The sequence below is a fragment of the Culex pipiens genome, chromosome 2, assembly GCF_016801865.2.
Source record: "Culex pipiens pallens isolate TS chromosome 2, TS_CPP_V2, whole genome shotgun sequence".
Classification (NCBI taxonomy): Eukaryota; Metazoa; Arthropoda; class Insecta; order Diptera; family Culicidae; genus Culex; species Culex pipiens.
Window position 1 is genome coordinate 193,679,700 of NC_068938.1, and position 20,696 is coordinate 193,700,395.

The following is a 20,696-nucleotide window of genomic DNA, read 5'->3' on the forward strand; positions in this document are numbered from 1 at the left end:
ACCACACGCAATGCAACTCGTTTTTATTCGATGCTTCCGGTCCGCGACTTCATTGTCGTCTGCCGTAAATTGGATTACAATTGTGAAAATTATGTCAATGTAAGACGGACGGAGGTCGTAGTCGTGCCGTCTATGGAACGGTCGTTGGTTCTGGTGCTAGTTACTAATGCGCTAGTGGGGCACGCGGCGCGAACGGCAATTTAGCGGATTATTGGATTAGATTGAATCTAATCAGCCGCGTTGCTGGCTGGCTTGTTTTCACCAGAGTGAGTCATTGTGAAGTTAATGTTGAAACCTGTTGCGCTCATCACTTGAGATGTTCATTAAATACCGTAAACCGGGGTGACTTTGATAGGATTTCAATTTGTTTTTAGAATATTTTCCAACAGGTAAGGTTTTTCTCAAGATTTTTATTTTTAAAACATGTACTGGGGTAGGCCACACAAAGTCCATGCACTATTTTGGAAAAACGTTTTTTCAATAGTGTTTAGAAAAATAGTTACGTTAAAAATTCTTAGTTTTAATTCCGGGGTGACTTTGATAGTCAAAGTTTTTCTTGTTAAAATCATATTTAAGATGTTCAAACTTTATTTGTACGTTAAATGTATCATTACTAAAGTAGCTGACATAGTTTGTAAGAAAAAAAATCAATGTTTATGTTAAGTTAACTAAGCTTATAATTTTTTTAACAAAATACATATAAATTTCAGGTAAAAATGTAAAAAAGTCGGAATTTTGCCTGAAATTTGTTAAAACTTGTTTTGTTTATAAAATTATCGATTTATTTTGCATTTTATACTGAATTCGAAGCACGAATGACAAGTTTTCACATTTTACATGAAATTTGTTCAACTGAATTTGCCTATAAATTTGGAGATCTTTTTTAATTGTGTTTCAAAAACACATATTATTTAATATTTACAAACTTATTTAACCTTCTCCTAGTGGAAAATTGTCCAAAGAATCCGAAAATGCATTCCGTTTTCCGATTAAAAATCATGTTCATTGAGAAAATCATGACACTTTGAAAAGTTTAAAATAATGACTTCCATCAACATTTTCTTAACGATAGTTAAATAACTATATAAACCTTTCAAAAATTTATGAAAAGTTCTTCTTGAGGTACTTTGAAGACTTCTCTACCACGGTCAGTATGTTTCTGAACCATTCCTTACGTATTTTAATTGTATTCTTCATTTTGCGGAAAAATCGCAAACCTATCAAAGTCACCCTGGCTATCAAAGTCACCCCGTTTTACGGTATTGTACTATCAGTTCCTAGCTGGACTCGGTCACTGGAAACGACCGGCGGCTCAGTGACCGACGAAATAGGCGGCGGGCCAGATGCGGGCATAAAAATGTCAAAATCTCTTCCCCCCTCACTTCGTCTCACCATCCAGCTGCAGCTTTGTTGACAAACAAACGGAGCACCCGGTCGCATGATGGCGGCATCGAGCCAGAATAAGGGGTGATCATGTGATTAAAAATGAAAGTTTTTTCAAGAAAAATAATATTTTTCCGACCGAATAAAAAAATTGCGAGCATGTTCAAACAATTATTCCTGATGTCGGAGAAGTGATAAAAAAGCTAAATTTTAATCCATAATTTTTCTATAAATTGAATTTTTTCACTCCAACTGGGAACCCCTAGGTCTATCCACGATCGTTTCCAATGACCGTGAGAAGATGCCAGAAAATCCAGCTACGAGCTAAATCCACAGTAACGTAAAAAAAAAAACAAATAATAATCGAAAAAAAATGTCATGCTCGAACTTGGCTCAAAGTATGCGCACAGACGTGCACAGATTTTCTGAACGCGCATGACACGACTTTTCCCAAAATGACCTGGCAACCCGGTTGCTTAGTTTGACAGAAGTGCGGCGCGGTGGCAAAACCGCGGCGCGGGATTGTTTACCTTTTTTAGCGCCAAAAATGTCGTGTTGCCGTCATCTGGGGCGAATTCTGGAGCAACATTTGAAATGGGCGGTACGACATTGCTCTTACGGCCTTTGATTACACGCGTTTAAATGGGACGAAAGGCCGTAAGAGCAATGTCGTACCGCCCCTTTCAAATGTTGCTCCAGAATTTTAGTCTAATTGGTAGTCTAATATAATGATATTTTTGAGTAGTTTTGGTTAGATGATACAGAGCACCAAATGTGTACATTTATTTCTAAATATGAAGTTTTTAAGTGCTCTAAAACGTGTTAACCCTAGTCAGACTGTAGTCCCGGTTCGCCCCAGTTGACAGTATTTGCTGTTTTTGGTTCGGCGCTCCAACAACAACAAGTTAAGCTCGCTGACGGAGAACAACAATGCCGAAAACGGAGACATCTTACAGGTCTTACAGGTTCCAGCGGCCAAAAAACTACAATAACACCCGGGACCAGGCCCGTAGCCAGGGGGGTGGGCTTCAGGCTGAAGACATATGGGAGAGAGGGAAGTAGATGAAAAGAAGAAGAAAATTGCAATAACTGCAATAAGGTTATTTTTTCGCTTGGAACTAAATTTTGTTTCGATTAGAACTAGAATTTTCGTTTTATGATTATACCGTTGGAAATATTTTTCAAAATTTACATAAAAACTGTGGTAAAAAAAATGTTTGTAAAATTTATAGTTTTTTCAAAAAAAATCTATTTAAAAAAAATATATAACTCGGTGGCATTTTTGCCGTACTTCTCTCTCTAAGGCTCAAAAATTCAAACATAAAAAATCTAAAAATATAGAAATACGAATTTTGGGAAATTTTTTTTGTGATTTTTTTTTAAATTGACAAAAAAATCCTTGTACTGTCCTCCGGGTAGAAGTGCTCTAAAAACGACTGTCCCTATTTAGACTGCAGTTCCGATGCGCCCTAAGATGACTGTACCTTTTTTTTTAAATAAATAGTCCTTATAAATATCGAAAATTCTGCAAAAATGGTACATAAATATTAAGGAATCTGTATTTTTTGAACGAATTTTCTGATTGGTTTAGTGACTTGGGCAATTCTGGAAAAATACGTAAAAAATACCTGATATCCATATTTTTAAATTTTTGAAATTTTGATATGTTTAAGGGGACATTAAACCGCTACTTTTGAGCCATAAAAAAAGGACAAACACGTTGCCACCGAGTCATGATTTTTGAAAGAACTGGCTTTCTGGAAAAATAGCAATTTAACTAGTCTTAATTTAAAAATTAAAAAAAATAATATTTTAGAAAAGATCAGAAAATTTTACGAATGTTTAAATTTATAACCATGAAAATAGGACCAAAAGTTTCTGAGATTTTGGTACTAGAAAAAAATATAAAATATATTAATAAAAGGTTGTTTGGGTAAGACTTAGGAAACATATTTTTTCTTAGGGTGCGGGACATTTCGCCGAATGTCGTTTCGCGTTTCGAATGGACATTTCGCTTAATTAAAAACAAAGAGAAAACGAAAAAGGAAAAAATTAAAAAGAAAAAGAAATGGATAAAAAACACTAAAAAAGTGTTTGAGAATACTTCTGTGTGTTGTTGCATTTTTTCAAACATGAATCGTTCTTTGTTTTAGCTTTTGATAATTTTGGTGTTTTTATATTTTTGTTTACCTTTAATTTGAATCTTTTTTTTTTAAATTCGGCGAAATGTCCATTCGACGAAACGTACCAGATTCATATTCTTATTCCTTTTTATTATATTTGCCTTGATATTTGCTGTATTTCAGTAACCAGAGGTCCAATTTTCAATGTATTTTAGACGAAATTTTATTGAAAATTTCCTCAATCTTTTGGGAACAAATATATTGTGGAGTGGTAACTTTTTTTCTAAATCCAAAAACTGAACTGAAAAAATAATTCATGTACATTAAAAACTGAAGTAAAAACATATTTTCGATTAAAATTATTTTTTTCCAAAATTTAAAATTCTTTCTAAATTTTTGTCCTTATTTTCTTTGGCTCAAAAGTTGCGGTTTTTGTCCCCTAAAACATATCATAAAATTTCGAAAAATGAAAAATGATATTTTTTGGGAATTTGAACAGTTAATTAAAAAATCAGCACCTACCGAAAAACACCAAACCGGTCAGAAAATTGCTTCTTTGGCCATAGGGTAGGCCCCCAAAAAGTTTGAGCCTCTTCAAAAACTATAGATAAAATCAATTTCCGTTTTTGGTGGAGAATTGCTCATTTCCGGAATTCGAAAAAAATGGCTAATAAGATTCAATTCTCAAAAAAAAAGATTCAATTCTCAGACTGTTTAAATTTGTGAGAAACAATAAATTACATTTCTATTGTTCATGCAACATTTCAGGGCTGTGATACGTTCTACGCGACTGACAACTCGCCTAACCTTCACTTTTATAATGTTGGTTTTTTAATCTAAAAATGTTCTCATAAGTGCATTTCCGTTCATTCGTATATACACACACACGTTTGCTCATGCATGATTTCCTTTGTTTACCGTTTTCTTCTAGTTTACCCATGTAGAAGTTTAGTTTTTTTTCTTTTTTTCGCTTCTTTTCACGTTAAATTTGCGGTTTTAAACTTTTTTCTTTTTCCCATTAGTCTGGCGGAATTTTCACGTGCCCTTTGCGCTGCTCTCTTGCACTAAACTTCTTAAATCTCTTATTAATAGTATAATGACCAGTATTTTTGTATCCTCTCTTTTCCTTTTGCTTGCTCGCTTATAAGGGCATCTCTACCGCTTTTCCTCACTTTTGCTGTCATAATAACTGCGCACTGCGAATGTGTGTATAAAAAGTGTGTATGTGTGTGTGTTTTCAGTGTGTTAAATTGCTTCTATCAAAAGAACGAAAAAAAGGTGTGCAAACACTGTGTGTTTGTTTGTTGCGTCCCTCTGTTTGCCTTCCGGTTTTTTTTTTGCAGCAGCGTTTCCGCTCGGTGGATTTGCGGAAGAACTTTTGCGTGGGGGGAGGGGCGCACCACACCTCTTGCCTCTCTACAAAATGCAACGATTCGGTTAAATGACTTTTGTTTTGTTTTGTTCAAAGGTGCAGTTCTAGTAAATCTCTTGTTTTTTTTTGCGGTGTGAATGAAAACTGCGAATGTATTTTCGTATGAATTGCTCATCACCCTCGAAAAAACGTGCATGATCTCTCTCTCTCGGCTTAACTAGGTTGGTACTAAGTATTATTTATTGTTTCCTGGTTTGTGTGTGTGTGTTTACCCCTTTCACATTGTATTTGCTTTAGTTTTTAGAAAAAAAACAACACTTTTTTCTAAATAGTTTTGTTTTGCTTTCTCTTTTTTTGACTGTTTATATAAAACACGAACTTGCTAAAGGGAGTTACGATTTCCACATCCACATTCAAATGTAATTGTAATTGTTTTGGTTCTAATGCAGGTGTGTTGCGTAATTTGTGTTACTTCCCCTAGACTCCGCTCGCTCGCTCTCTCTTTCTCTTGTTATTCATAATAACAATATTAGTTGTTAATGGCAACAGGGGTTGTTATATTCTATGCAGTAGATAAACGTCAGTTTGCATATTCTTTTTCTTAGCTTAGCTTACGAGTGTGCGCGATCAAGCAGGCTGGTGTGGGTGAATTTCTCCCCTCGCACCGCCTGCTTCGATTTTACACGTTAATTTTGTTTTAGAAACATCGGAATTTTACAACATTCATCTATACAGTTTTACCTTGCTTTGTTAGCATCTGTGCGACTATATTTACAATCGATTTATGTTTGTTTTTTTTTTTGTTAATTGAAAAGTGATTTCCGTTTGACAGATTCAAAAGAAAAAAATATCGTGCAATTTCAAATTTCATGCTTGATTGTAGTTTGCGCACGACAATAATGCCAAACAAAATAGATCACAGAATTTCAAATAAAAACAAGTTTCGCAACGACCGGTGGAAGTGCCCTTAGAGGGCAATCGCGCTCGCACTAGAGGAACACTGGAACAAATCGGTATCGCAGTTCGATGGGGATGCGGTGACGATTTTTTTTCTTCTTCTTTTCGATAAATAAATAAATGTATACATCTGATTGCAAATGTTTCAGGAAGGTTGAAACAGTGTGCATTTTTTTCATGAAGGCAGTTTGGCGCTGTAGGCAGCAAGGAATCGAGCATGAGGAGAAGTTGCCGGTTTTCGAAATAACTGAGACAAAAATCATTCCAAAAAGTTATCACTTTGTCTACTAAACTACGCCCGGGTGATGTGATAAACTGTGTTTTTCCCCTTCTTCTGTGTGTATGTCTGTAAGTTTCCAGGGTGGAGAGAAATCTTGTGTGTTGCGTGTGTGTGTGTGTTTCTTTTACTAATACATATGCAGAGTATATGCGAATATATATGTGAACGATATTCATGAAGGAACCGAAAAATCAAATCTACTCTAAAGTCTTGGTGTTGCATAACAGTGAGCTGCTGAATTTATACGATTCTGTTTTCTTCTTTTTTGTTTAAACTTGATTAAATCTTTGTGTTTTTAATGATTGACCCATTTTGGTTTTCTTTTGTTGTTATTCTGACTCTCGCGTGCCCCACACGTTCACTAAATTTATAATATTAATGCAATTAAGTATAAGTGATGCTCGTTTCTCTAATCGATCAACCGTTTCTTCCACTAGAACAGGACTGTTGTTATTTACTAACGAAACTTGTATTGAGTTTTGTTTGAGTGTGTACTAATTTCACCTAAATCGTGTTGGTGAGAAGTGTGTTGCGTTAGTGTTGGTGAGTTAAAAGTGGCCTACTATGGTTTGTTGTTGAAATGTGTGTGTTTTTTTTTTCGATGAAATTGTAAATTTTATTTATATTTTCCATTCCGATACAAAAACCCAGTATTGGTAAGAACGATTGTTCGTGCGCTTTTGTTTCTAAATTTACTTTTTTTCTCTTGTGAGTGTGTGTGTGTGTGTGGCTTTGGTAATTGGAGAAAGAGGAAGAATCTTGATCGTGTTTTTGGCTCAGTTTGAGGTGCAAAATGATCTTATTTAAAAATTGCGGTTCTATGATCGTTGAAATAAAAGTTTGAATTTGGAACGGTGTGTTTAACTTTTTTGAAAAATAAATAAATAATGTATAAAATAAATCGCGAAATTTGAAGCAGCTGTCAATTTTTGCATGGCAATTTTTGTTGTTCTTTGATTAATTCCATTTTAAATATTATGTTTCTAATCAATACTTCAATAGACCATCTCTACAGTTTCAAGGAAGTGGCGTTCCTTATTTTTCATATTTAATTCAAGCATAAAAATGTAGATAGGCTAAATACGAAGTGTAAAGAAGCAGTCCTTCCCGTTTACATTATTATGCTAGAGTTACTTGAGATGCAAAATCATAACAAATGGTTGATGTATTAAAAGATCCCATCAAATGACAAAAACTGTTCGGCCTTTAGGGCATCCCGACCGCTTTTGACAAACCAATTTTTACGAATTAACCCTCTTTAAGCGGTATGCGCACTTCGGAAGGAACCGGTCAAGAAAAAAATCAAATGGTCATCAGTGGCAGCGCAAGCAAGTCAGAGAGGGTGAAGAAAAGCCCCAAGAAATCGCTCCCTCTCCTTTGTTCTGCTGTTCGTAAAGCTGTTTCTTGACCCCTTTCCTTCCGATCTGCATATTAGCCTTTAACCTAATCCCACCTCTAGACGGGCTTAAAATTCACCAAAAATCGAATTTCGAACCGATTGTAAATTTTCAAAAAGCATTGAAAAAAGAACATGTATTTCTTTAAATTTTGTGGGTTTTGAAGTTTAAAAAGTTAACATTAAATATTTTGGAGCTGAATGAAGTTTGCTACAGGAAATAAATACCTACATTTTAAGGCATCTCTACCGCTTTTGACGTATCAATTTCAACAATAATAAAATAATACATTCAGGGCAACTCCATGACTGGGATCATTTCCGTTTACATTTTTTTAAACTGATGGTTTCGATCAGTCTTCCCGAAACGCACGCACGCCGTACACGCCGTACAAGTTTTCAGTGCAGATGAATCTCAAACACACCAGGCTACCATGTTCGAGTTCTCCCCGCACGGCGCACTCAAGTTTACACGCGGTGTAAACACGGGGTGCACACCTCGGGTACAACGCCGTGCGAGCGAAGAGCGTATAAAGAGACGAAAAAATGACTGCTTCTCACTCTCTCTGCGGCAAACACTGTAGTGTGACTGCAGCGGAGAATGAAACACTAGTTTACAGCAGAGGGAGCGTGAGGGAATTATTTTTGTCTCTTTTCTGCGTCGTCGGCCTGCACCGGGTTTGTACCCGAGGTGCAAGGTTCGGTTAAAACTTGAGGTTCGTGTACGGGTACAGTCTGTACACGGCAGAGTTTAAGTTTGCTTGTACGCGTGCACACGCGGTGCTGGTGTTTGGTCGAGTACAGAAAACAGAGAACGCGGTTGAACGCGGTGCACGGGGATCACTGGTTTCGATTGCTTGGATTTGGTTTAAATTTAGGCGGTCACTGGGCCGGCCGATGCAGTTTGGGTAGTCTGCGTATTCATCGGCCTTTTAAATATTTATGTAAACGTTATTAAAATATAAACAATTGGAAGCAGAAAGGCATCTCTACCGCTCGGAACAAAATGGAATTTATATTTTAGCCTTTGTTTTTTTGATATTACAATGTAACATTACTGAGCTGTGTTAAAATCGTACAACACTATAAAAATATCTACTTTATAAAATTTCTGATAAAAGTTAAAAATCGTTTTACTCTAAGGGCATCTCTACTATTTGGTGCTGTTTATAAATCAGATTGATGAAAAATCAGAATCAAAAACATTTTTATCTGCCATAATTTGCAAATTTCTAGTGTTTTTGACAGAATAAAACATTTCAGACAGATAAAATGCCTAGTATTTGAATGAGCAAAAAATGAAAAAAAAGAGTTTTGTTTGTTTGTTTGTTTGTTTGTTTTAGGTTTTCCTGAAGCGGTTATGGGCCGGATATCTTGTTATTATTTTTTACATTAATTATTTTTGAGACAAGTACTGAAAGTAATATTGCAGCATTGTTTACCAAAATACTTTTTCAAATTTATTCAATCGCAACACTAAAAAAATAAATTGTGCAGGTATGCAGCAAAATAAATAAAAATTTCAAAAATACAGATAAAATTCCTTAAATCTCACTGACAGGTGAACCTGATAAAAATCTTTTTAAAAACCATAAAAGGATGAATTGAAAAATATATCACACAAATTTTTCCAACTAATAAAACTTTATAGATAAAGAAATTCAAAGAAAAATCCAAATCAAAATTTCTAAAATTATTTTTTGAGAATAAAAATTATTTTTTTTAATGATTTTTCATATTGCATGGGTCAACAAAGTTATTTCTTACATGAGGTCTTGTCTGTAAGCGGAGGCTTACAAATAACTAAACAAAATCCGTTAAAACATTTTTAACTCTTATTTGAAAATGTATTGTAAAAACTAATAAAATTCAATGTTAACTCTTTGAAAACACATATTCCAACGTTTATTTTTTAACAAGAAATGGGAAATTTTCGAACGAATACAAAAAAAGTTTTTTTTTTATAAAATTTAAATTTATAGAATTGGAAATTAAATAACCTCTAAAACATGCTTTTTAGGCAATATTTGTTTAAGTTTGATATTTTAAATTGATTGAAAATAAACAACATTGTTTTAAATAAACTAATTAAGTTTAATTAAAGTTTCATGAAGGGCCAATAAGGCTTTCTAGGCCCAGTGAAAAAAATATAATTGAACCCAAAAATGACGAACTTCTCGTCACAGTGTCCTGATGAAAAACTTTTGCTGAAAAGAGATAGGAAACCTGATGCAAACAAACGTCCAGCTGTCATGTAAACATACTTTGAACGTTCTAGTAAATTTTTGACTAGAAAGCCTTATAATAATTAAAAAGGTAATTCCTAAAGGCGTCGCGGGCCAGAACAATTGACTTCACGGGTTGGATCCGACCCGCATGCCGTAGGTTCAACAGCCCTGCTTTAGGGCGTCTCTACTGCTTGAAGCAATATTAGATTTATATTATTTTTAAATTGTTTTATTTTTTGAATTCAAAGCTAACTTCGAAAACGCAATATATCAACTACATCATTTTTTTTGGCGGAAGTTTATACTCATTATGCTGCATAGCAGTTAAAGAGACAGTTTTTTAAATAATTATTTTTAGGGCATCTCCACTGTTAAGAGCAGGAAGGTGCTGTGTCATATCCCTCGCCTAGACCAGACCAAAATCCATTATAAAGCTGTCAGACTAAATCTGTCAGACCAAGACAGTCAGACCAAAGAGCAAAAGGTAAACAATCTTGCCCTTCGACGTAGGTGCACACAAATCAAGAAAAGAAATTTTAAAAATAGTTTTATTTTTTCAATTTAATGACTGATTTTGGACTGCAAAATTGAACGTACGCCAGAAAATGATTAAACAATGCGGCGTCCGACAATTAAATAAGCATTTAAAAGCCTTATTCTTCCACTTTTATTTTTGATCGAGTTTTCGGTTTACACCTGAACAATCTTGAAATTATTTATGCGGATTTGTGATTCCTCTCGTTCCATCATTCCCTTGGTTAAGAGCTGAAGTGATTAATTTTGTCGAAAAAATCTACGAATGTCCAACATTTTTGACAGCTGCTTCAAGATGGCGTCGCTGCGTAGCCATTTCAGGCAGTACACGTGATGCATTAATGTGTGTGTGATCGTGTCGTTTTGTTCGTTTTTGTGCAACCGAAACGCATCCTACTCATCCACAAATAAAACAAAGGTAAACAGTCAACAACACAAACCACACGCGCGCGCTCGGGGGATGTTTGGTGGAAACTACTAAGATGTTTTTAAACTCCTAGGTTAGTATTTAGTACATTTTTTTGGCTTAAACAACGATATATTCTCAACAAGTATGCTTCCGCAATTGTACAGATTGTTCGCACACACACATACAGACAGACATTTTTTTGTTTGAAAAAGGCTTCCTTCCTAGAGCGGTTCGCTTCCGTTCGATTTAGTAGTAGTAGTGTGGTAGTGACACTATCTCTACCCATTTACACACTCATATATAAAGGGTTTTTTTTCGTAGTGTTTTTTTTGGGGGGCACAAGAAAATTTGCGGTGCCAAACAGAAAAAAATCGAAAAAACGCAAAACAGGGTTGTGTCACGAATACAACTACCATTTACATGTTTGTCCTCTGTTTAACAATACTTTAGGATAGTTACGCCTATGCTTTGCTTCTGGTTGCATCAGTTTTGTTTTTTTGTTTTGTTATATTCTTAAATTTCATATTTATAAACGGGAGTTTTGCTTCCTGCGCTACTTATTATCGACTTTTACCCTACGGTTGATTAGATTTTAGAGTTTTTGTTTTATTGTGTGTTTGCTCCTCGCGGCTCTCGGTTGGGATATTTCTTTGTATCATTTTTTGTGGGGGAGTTTTTTTCTTGTATAAACATCGCTAGTAGTAGTTATTACTCTTTTGATTTTCCACTTCTTCCGGTGTAAAGAAGTACAATACTAAATTGACACATTTATTAGCTAATCCTAGGTTTTCTTTCCGTCGTGTTCCCGCCCTCCTTCAATACTGACTTTTCTTACTCAAATTGTCAATGCGAACCTAATAAAAAATAGTCACACACTTTTCATGGATTGCACTAGAGCGAACAATCTTTAACTTGGCCGATCTAGTGTGCCATGGAAGCTTTCTAACCGAAGAAGAGTAATTTTCTACGATTTTAGATTTTTCAAAATGTTGGTGAAATTTTGTCCACGCATTCCTTATGTCGATAAAAACCTTTTTACGTCAATAGTGATTCCATACAAGTCTCCATACAATTTTGCGGGTTGATCATACAAAATTAGAATGTACTTCAAATCAAATTGCTGTCTTCGGCAAAATTGCGTTCGAAATTCGAATTGCCAAAAAACAATTTTCGGAACAATATTTTTAATTTTTTCCAATTTTTAACATGCTTTTGAATGCTAAAAATTTTAATTTGCGGTTGAAATAGACATTACTAGCCTAAATTTATTTAACTCCATTAACTTTTGATCAACTTTTCAATTTTGAAGAGCCATTTCTCAACACTTTGACTGAACATACATTCATACAAACATTTTGAAATTGTTTCGAACTTCCGGAAACATCTTTTTTAGTACAAATTTGAGCTAAATACTTAAACAACATTCACGAAGAAAGTCAATCATTAGTAAACGATAGCAAAAAACTATCAGCATTCACTTATTTGACATTTCCGCTTATTCCAGTCGCTATTGAGTAATGCTCAAAAGACAGTCAGAATCATTAGAGCAATTTTCAATGCTGAAAATACCGCTAACATAAATTTTCAATTTTCTTGGTTTGTAACCCCATTCATGACAAAGAGTAAAAAAAAAATTGAATTTGTGTTACTTTTACTGAATTTTATGTTGTTTTACGTTAAAGATTTAACGTTGCCCATTTGTTCGTTTTCATTACGTCCGTCTGACTTTGACATTCTGCTTTCCTTCGTCTACACACGAACGAATGAACGCAACGCAAAATGAGACTTTTATACCCATTCCCATCACTCTAAGCGGTAGTGTCTGAATGATGCTCGATAATCCGGGATGTTCCTTGAAATTTACTAAAATCAAGTACATTTACCAGTAGAGCAGCTTTTTGTGAACATTTCTGTTAAATTCGGCTTTTTTCCAAAAGTTATTCCTTTTTCTTTTACAAGCATTTTTACAAAAATATGTTGGAAGTCTATTCTCGTGTGACGAGAATTTCCTGTTACTAACGCAATTTCTATTATCGGCCATTTTTGTTTCTTTCAGCGCACTTTTGTGGCCTTTGTTCTTTATTTGCCTTCGCATCTCCCTCGGTTTTGTTCAGCCTTCGACGGGAATAGGTTTAAACGTCAAGTGACTCAGGGGGTTTGTTTATTTTATAGCGCTTGCTAGTAAATTACATGTTTCGGAATTATTTTTCACCTGAAAACCTAAAGCATGTGCAAGAGAACCTATTGCCGGTAGTTGGAAACAATTTCAAATCTTAAGCGCTGTGAAAACGTTAGCGCAAGTGAAAAGATGGTTATGGCGACTTAAGCGGTTGATCTCTCATCTTATCATTTGACTCTCACTCTTAAAATTTATTCGCTCAGAGAACGATCGTTATTCGAAATTGAGAGCATATTTCCCATGACTGCCAAGGAATACAGATAATTAAGACGGGTTTTTCCAGCTGTCAAAAAATAGTTAGCACAAAAAGCTGATTTTATATGGAGATTTTCAGAAAAGTGAAGGTTTGACCATTTTCCGTACAAGTTTTACCAGATACCAAAAATCCTTTGAAACATTTTTTTTTTTCAAAAAGAATCAGGTAAAACTTGCCCTGAAAAGGTCAAATTTTCAGTTTTCTGAAAATCTCCATAATAAATCCGCTTTTTTGTGGCATTTAACAAGTTTAATTTTGACCTGGCAACCCTGGTTGACAAAACGAAATTTGATTGTATGAAGATTTGCATGGAAAAAGGTTATACCAAAAAGGCTTCTTTTGACATAAGAACTGGATGGACAATATTTAAAATTCGCGGAAAAATATATTAAAAACCTAAAGAATTACTAATAAATAAATTACGGAAAACGAAACACACTCTAGCCAGTATCGAAACTGTACACAACGCCTACTGTGTTGTTCTCCACAAAAACAAACACACACACATCATTGCTTCTTTAGCTTAATTTGTATATAATTGTAACTGCTACGATTAAAACACTTTGTTTATTTGTTTTATTCGCTCATATCACTGTTTGAAAACAAATTTCCTCTTTTTTGTTTTCATTGTTTTGTTTGCATTAGTCGCGTCGAATTTCGTCATCTTTCGATGAAACACCCGTTTTTTTTCTTTCTTTTTTTTCAGTTCAAAAAAAGACTTTAAACTAGGTTTCCCAAAATGCACTGAAATACAAAATAAATAGTTTCTCCCCTCTTCTAACCTCGCAAACCAATCGACTAACTAAGGCCGCGCTAAAATGAAGAATCGTTGCCGCCCTCCTTAAGTGTCCTTGCACTTCATCTTCAGCAGCGGTTCCTTGAGACGATTCGGTTCTATGAAGCAGGACCGAGATCGCAGCAGTAACCGCTAGTTGGACGACCCGTTCGCACCCTTCTGGGCGCTGCCGGTCGAGTTGGAATTGGAGTTGGAGTTGGCGCCCGCCGACGAGATCAGGACGTTCGCCTTGGACGCGTCCCGCTCGGTGCCGTAGATCTTGCCGGCCTTTTTCGCCATCGACCCGAGCAGCTCCTGGCTTTCCTTGTGGGCGGACCGCAGCGACAGGGCCCACTCCTTGAGGCCGATTTCGTCCTGGTTGGAAGAAATGGAGAAAAAGCGGTGAGGATTAGAATATGGAGTTGTAAATTACCGTGCTGCTCCATGGAAACCTTACGGTGGACCATGCTACCCCACCAATGAACTATGGATACTTGGGTTGCTCAACTAGGGACCTACATAGGGAAATGAAATGTTCTGGGAGAAATTTCAAACACCCAAAGTCATTCAAATTTAAGGTTGAAAAACTTGTAGTTTTTCTTTGGTGCTGGCACTTTTTTTGTACCGAACAAGCACAAACATAAACAAAAACTACCAGATTATTATCAACAACAGTTTTACAATACTTGTAATTGTTATAAGTCTCGTTTTTTGCCAAAATTATTTCAAATTGATTCCAACCTTGTTCTTGCATGATCTTGTTGCTCGATTGGAACCCCGATTTGACAGTTCGATTGGAACCTTGATAGTGACATTTCGCCTCTCCATATAGGCTCTTTATGCTCAACGGATGCCAGTGAGAAAAAAATTATTCAAGTTGGCCATGGACCAGCGATGGAATAATCATCATCAAAAGCAGTTATTTTTGAGGTCCTAAATTCCACTCTAAACGTCTCATCCCAAATGCAAATTGGTCGATTTTTAGATGCAGTTTGAATCTGAATCAATTCAATTTTCAGAAATTTTGTGATGTTTTTTCGAAAAAAAAAAAAAAACTAAGAACTTTCATTTTCAAGCAGGGTTATTCTCTGCATTTTTCAACTACACATTTTTGAATTTTTTTTATTTCGATGAAATTATGTCCCAACATTGGATTTGTCAAAAGAAGCCATTTTGCATCATTAGTCATAAAAGTCTTAATACAATTTTGTGGAATGGTCATACAAAATGAGCATGTTTGGAAATCGGTATCTGGAGATGGGATTTTCTGATCGATTTGGTGTTTTCGGTAAAGTTGTAGGTATTGTTTAGAACATTTCAGAAAAATATTTTTTTTTGTAATTGGACTTTTCACATAAAAACCTTAATTGAGAAAATTACCATTTTTGAAAATTCAAATTTTTGGCCATGTTTTATGAAAAACGTTAAAAAAAAGTTTAAAATTAAAAATTTAATGAACATCAAAATTTGAAAGAGCCCAAAAAACACTTATTTTCGATCATATCAAATGATAAGGCTGATTTGAATTTTTTTTAAACATTTGTATTCGAAAGATCGGAAAATTGCAAGATAATCTTTTTTTCAAATTTGAAATCTTAAGGGGCAGTATTTGTTGATTTTGCTCGGTTTGTTCTAGAGGTCGTATCGAGGTGCTCCGATTTGGATGAAACTTTCAGCGTTTGTTTGTCTATTAGGATGTAACAAAAATGACTTTTTGGCGGGCATTCAGGGGTTTGTTCCGGTGGGCATACTGAGCCTAAATCCCAAATATGAGCTTGATTGGACGTAACAGGAACTGGCGCTCCGCCCTTCAATTTTAAATAAGATTCAACCCGTAAAAAAAGATTTTTTCAAAAATGTCACTTTTTGAGGCATTTTGGCCACCAATGTGTTTACCAAAAACATCACTGGCGTGTAGGCCAGATCCTTGCGCATCTTTTGGTATATATAACATTGAAGTTTAGAGCACTCTGGAGCTCGCCTTCAAAGTTTGGCATTTTTTCGAAAAATCGGTCCCAGCAAAATCAAATGGCGTCTCGGGCGTCGCGAGACGCGACGCATATTCAATTCAAATCAATTCAATTCGGTTTTATTTGTGAATAATCAAGTTACAATGAGTTCATTTAGGTACCTAACAGAGTTTTGGTGTTCCTTTCAGCTGTGTTTTACATCGTATTTCAATCGAAAAATTATTACTTATAACTATGGAATAGACAAGAGTAAGAAAACGCGACGCATATCTTTTTTGCCGGGGCCGGTTTTTTGAAAAAAAAAATGCCAAACTTTGAAGGTCTGTACCGAGCTCCAGGGTGCTCCAAACTTCAATGCTATATATACCAAAAGATGTGCAAGGATCTGGTCTACATGCCAGTGATGTTTTTGGTAAACGCTTCAGTTGCCAAAATGCCTCAAAAATTGACATTTTTGAAAAAATCTTTTTTTACGGGTTAAATCCCATTTAAAATTGAAGGGCGGAGCGCCAGCTCCTGTTACGTCCAATCAAGCTCATATTTGGGATTTGGGCTCAGTATGCCCACCGGAACAAACCCCTGAATGCCCGCCAAAAAGTCATTTTTGTTACACTCTATTGTCTATACACGTAATCAATCTTATATTTGGCATGAGTTCATCTCATGTATAGACAAACAAACGCTGAAAGTTTCATCCAAATCGGAGCACCTCGATACGACCTGTTACACACTGGTGAAAAACTCGCTCTTAAACATTCAACGCTTTTTTGATGATGTAGAACAAAACTTATTTTTTTCTGTTTGCTTTTCATTCAGAGGCTGCTCAGCAACCATTGGTCCTATGTTCAATTTAAAAGAATAATAAGAAATTTTCTGATCTTTTCGATATAAATATTTTCAGAGATGGTTAAGCTTGGTTATAAATCATACAGGTAAAATCGCTCACGTTATAAAAAAAAACATTGTCTTTGAGTTTTTTTAATATGTCCTACACATGAAAGACAATAGTTTACTGGACCTTTAAAAAAAACTCTAGATTTTAGGTAGCAATGAAAACAGCGCACGATATCGAAATTTATGTTAAGTAAATACAAATATATTTCGATTGCAAATTTGATTTTTCATCTAAAAATAAAGTAAAAAACGTTACTTAATCCACCCTTAGGTGGTTGGTGCCTTCCTCACATTCGTTGGAAAGGTCATTTAATTACCTATCCAAAGATAGGTCGCATGATATATTTGGACATCGTTTTCATCAAAATATCTGCGATCCTGCCTCCAAAAAGTGCATAAATAACACTTAAGTGCTTATAACTTTTGATAGGGTTGTCAGATTTTCAATTTTTTGGACGCGTTGGAAAGGTATTTTGAATACCTGTTCAACGACAGGTTGCATGATAGATCCGGACAACGTTTTCATCATGATATCTGAGATCCGGCTTCCAAAAAGTACATAAATAACACTGAAGTGCTAATAACTTTTGAAAGGATTGTCAGATCTTCAATGTATTGGTCGCGTTGGAAAGGTCTCTTTATTACCTTTCTAAAAATGTATAGCATGACGGGTTTTCTTACAAAAACCACCCTTTTTACAATCTTCCGGACTTTTGTTAAAATCGTTTTTTAGCATAACTTTTGAAGTACTTAACTAAACTTTATAATTTTCAATAGCGACTTATGGGACCCCAAGACGGATCGAATGAGACCAAAACAGACAAAATCGGTTGAGCCAGTGCCGAGATAACCCAGTGCAAATTTTTTGATCAACATCCCACCACACACACAGACATTTGCTCAGAATTTGGTTCTGAGTCGATAGGTATACATGAAGGTGGGTCTAGGAGGTCTAATTGAGAACTTCAGTTTTCGAGTGATTTTATAGCCTTTCCTCAAGGAAGGCAAAAAGAAAAAAAACTCCTTTTTTCAACACTGCCAAATTAATTTTAACCAATAGCTCAAAAGGTGGCATAGTTGTCATCTAAAACATATTTACAAAAAATGAAGTTTAAAAAAAGGTTATTTCGTATTATTTAATGTTTGTTTCGATCGTTCATTTAATTTTTTGGTTGAGTTGTTTTTTCCGAAGAGTTTCCCTCGATGAAATATTCAAATTACATATTTTTGAATTAATAGCTGCCAAAATTATATGGAAACTTGTATGAACTAACTTATGATGCAAAATGACTTCTGTGCAATGAAAAAAAGGCGAATTTTGGAAAGTTGAAAATTTTGTTGGTTGAATTTTACCTCTTTGTTGAGTAATTTACCTAAAAAAATTGTTAAAAATGTGAACCTGATGAAAATTTGCTAGAAACTGATGATGAATATTACCATCTGTTTTCGAAAAACATTTTTTTTCGTTATTCATTTATCCGAAGTGACATTTGTACAAGGCTTTAGGGTAGTACAGTCATCCCTCATATTCGGAACAGTTTACAGATCGGCCAATGTTCAAAAAATCATAGAAAATCGATAATTGAACATAATGATTCGCTTTTACCTTCATTTGAAAGCTGTTTTGTGATCTTTCGAATGCTGTATCGAACAACTGCAAATTTTAACGTTTTATATCAAGTTTTTGAAGAAAAACTTTGACCCTTAAAATCCACAAATTTGGAACACTTTTTTCTTACGATGTAAACAATCTTTTTTATCGCTCCAGGGGTACATATTTTTAAAAAAATAATGACTTCACATTCTGAAACCAATAAAACTCATGCTTAGTAATGTTTTATGAATGGTCTGCTAACTTTTTTTGTGAAAATATCAGTTAAATTCAGCTGTTCCACAATTGTGGGAGGCACAATAACATCCCACAATTATGGAACAGGCAATTTGGAAGCAGCGTTTTGCTGCTCTGAATAAAATAGTCTCGAAATGCAGTTTTTTGTTTTAAAAGTACTACTTTTATTAATGAAAGAGCAAAAGAATGTCCAAATAAAGGTTCTAAAAATAGTAGGGTACACAGAAAAGATTTGGCATGCTTTTGACAAATTATCACAAAAGTGTTCCGAATTTGTGGGTGTTTCGAATATGTGGGATGACTGTAGAGTCTGGACTAAAAATACTTGTTTTTGTCTGCTCTGCAATTGTCTACAATTTTTAAACTGTGCAACATTACAAAAATTACGTAATTTGAAATGATTCTTTTTGTTTTCAATAAACAATAACTTCTGTGAGTTATTGCATAGTTAAAAGAAAATTGAATTAACCATATATGACATGTTTTTAGATTTCTTTTAGTTGTGTAACCGTGGAACTCGAATTCATGACAGTGGACCAATATAATCCCTTAGAGCAAAGATTAACACTCTACAACCCAACCCCGCTTTTAGGCGGGCTTCGATCTAAAAATAAAATCAATTAAAAATCAATTTTTCAACCAATTCTTGATCTTTAAAAAGTATTTGAAAGAAGAACTCTTGAAATTTAATAAATTCTAAGGTTGGAAGTGTGACTTGTTTTATGTAACTTTGCCAATGTTTTTAAAATGTTTTTTTTTTCTGGGGTCAAATTAAGGTGTTTTGGTTATTTCCCCTTTATTATGCGAAAATAAGTATGCAGTATTTTTTTAAGTGTACCAGATTTTGTTTTACAATTTAAATGATAATGGTATCGTAATTTAGTATAAAATGTGAAAATCGAGCAAAAATTAAAAAAAAGTGACTGTTAAAACATAATAAAACTAGATAGGCAAAAGTTAATGATAGGAGGTGGTAGAGTAAGCCAAATACTATCAGAAACAAACCTAAACTAAACAAGATAAACACAAATTAAAGAAAAACTGGAAATGAAACAAGAAAAATATAAAACAAGAGAAGTAAAGTTTTTCGTACAACAAAAGTTGCTTAAAATGACCTCCTTAACACGGCAAAAATATTAAAAAAAGATCCATAAAAAAATTTGGGCAATACTGGGTTAAGGAAAATCGTAGAGGGGTTGGCCAGCTGCCGTGTGAGTTGGCGGAGAATGTCCTTATTTAACACTTGGAACTTTCTGCGTCCACATCCACACGGGTAAATTTGTTGAAATATTTGTTAAAAAATTGTTGAAAATGATCTCAACCTTTACCAAAAAGAATTATTTTTTTCAAGGTGAATTCAAGTTGGATTGCTATGATTATTTTTCAAATGAAAACAGATAAAAAAGGCCCAAAAATAATTTTGCGCTACAACTCACCACCATCGTCAGGATCAGCTTGCCGTCGCGGATCCCGTCCCGGAACCGGATCTGTATGCACTGCTCGTTCTTGAACTGCACAAAGTCCTGCACCACCTCCTCCATCTGGTCCATAAACACCAGCTCCGGCTTTGTACTACCGCTGTCCGTGTGTAATTCTAGCCTAAAATGTAAAAATAAAACGCGTTACCAAGATTCTCCACACACTTTTAGCCACGACACGAACCTATTTGGATAAAGCTTCGCGTAGCGCGTCTGCCAAACGGTCGCGAACGAGCCGCTGTACTTCTTGATGTACCCGTGTAGTATGCAGTCGGACTCCTTCTCGTCCGCGTCCAGCCGCTGCTTCTGTTTGGCCTTGCGCTTCTGCTCGACCCGGTCCGCCTCCAGGTTCACGGTGTCGAATACTGTTTCGGCGACCTCCTGCTGCCATCTGTTGGGCGGGAAATAGTTATTTGAAAAAGCTCTTATCAAAAAATCTCACCAAGCTCACCTTTCCGAGATGGTTAGCGGGAAGTACTTGTAAAGCTCCTGGTCCTGTTCAGTCAGTTTGATGCCTTTGGTGTCCTCCTCGTCGAACGAGCCGATGTCGAAAGCGTCCGCCGCGTTCACCTGCAAGAAAAAAATGAGAATCAAGCAAAAGAGGTGAAACAAG

The 20,696-nt window shown here is 35.3% G+C and overlaps 1 protein-coding gene across 7 annotated transcripts in view; it reads right to left on the minus strand.

The window, feature by feature from the left end:
- Positions 1-4,314: 4,314 nt before the first annotated feature.
- LOC120415167 (G protein-coupled receptor kinase 1) overlaps positions 4,315-20,696 on the minus strand; it is a 265,002-nt gene continuing 248,620 nt past the window's right edge. For all 7 annotated transcript variants that reach the window (XM_039576611.2, XM_039576609.2, XM_039576607.2 and 4 more), the window contains 4 exons: positions 20,535-20,653; positions 20,268-20,474; positions 20,042-20,204; positions 4,315-14,267 (listed from right to left, as the gene is read on the minus strand). In XM_039576611.2, the coding sequence (XP_039432545.1) occupies positions 14,046-14,267; positions 20,042-20,204; positions 20,268-20,474; positions 20,535-20,653 (711 nt within the window). In that variant the 3' untranslated portion in view covers positions 4,315-14,045. The remainder of the gene's footprint in view (positions 14,268-20,041; positions 20,205-20,267; positions 20,475-20,534; positions 20,654-20,696) is intronic.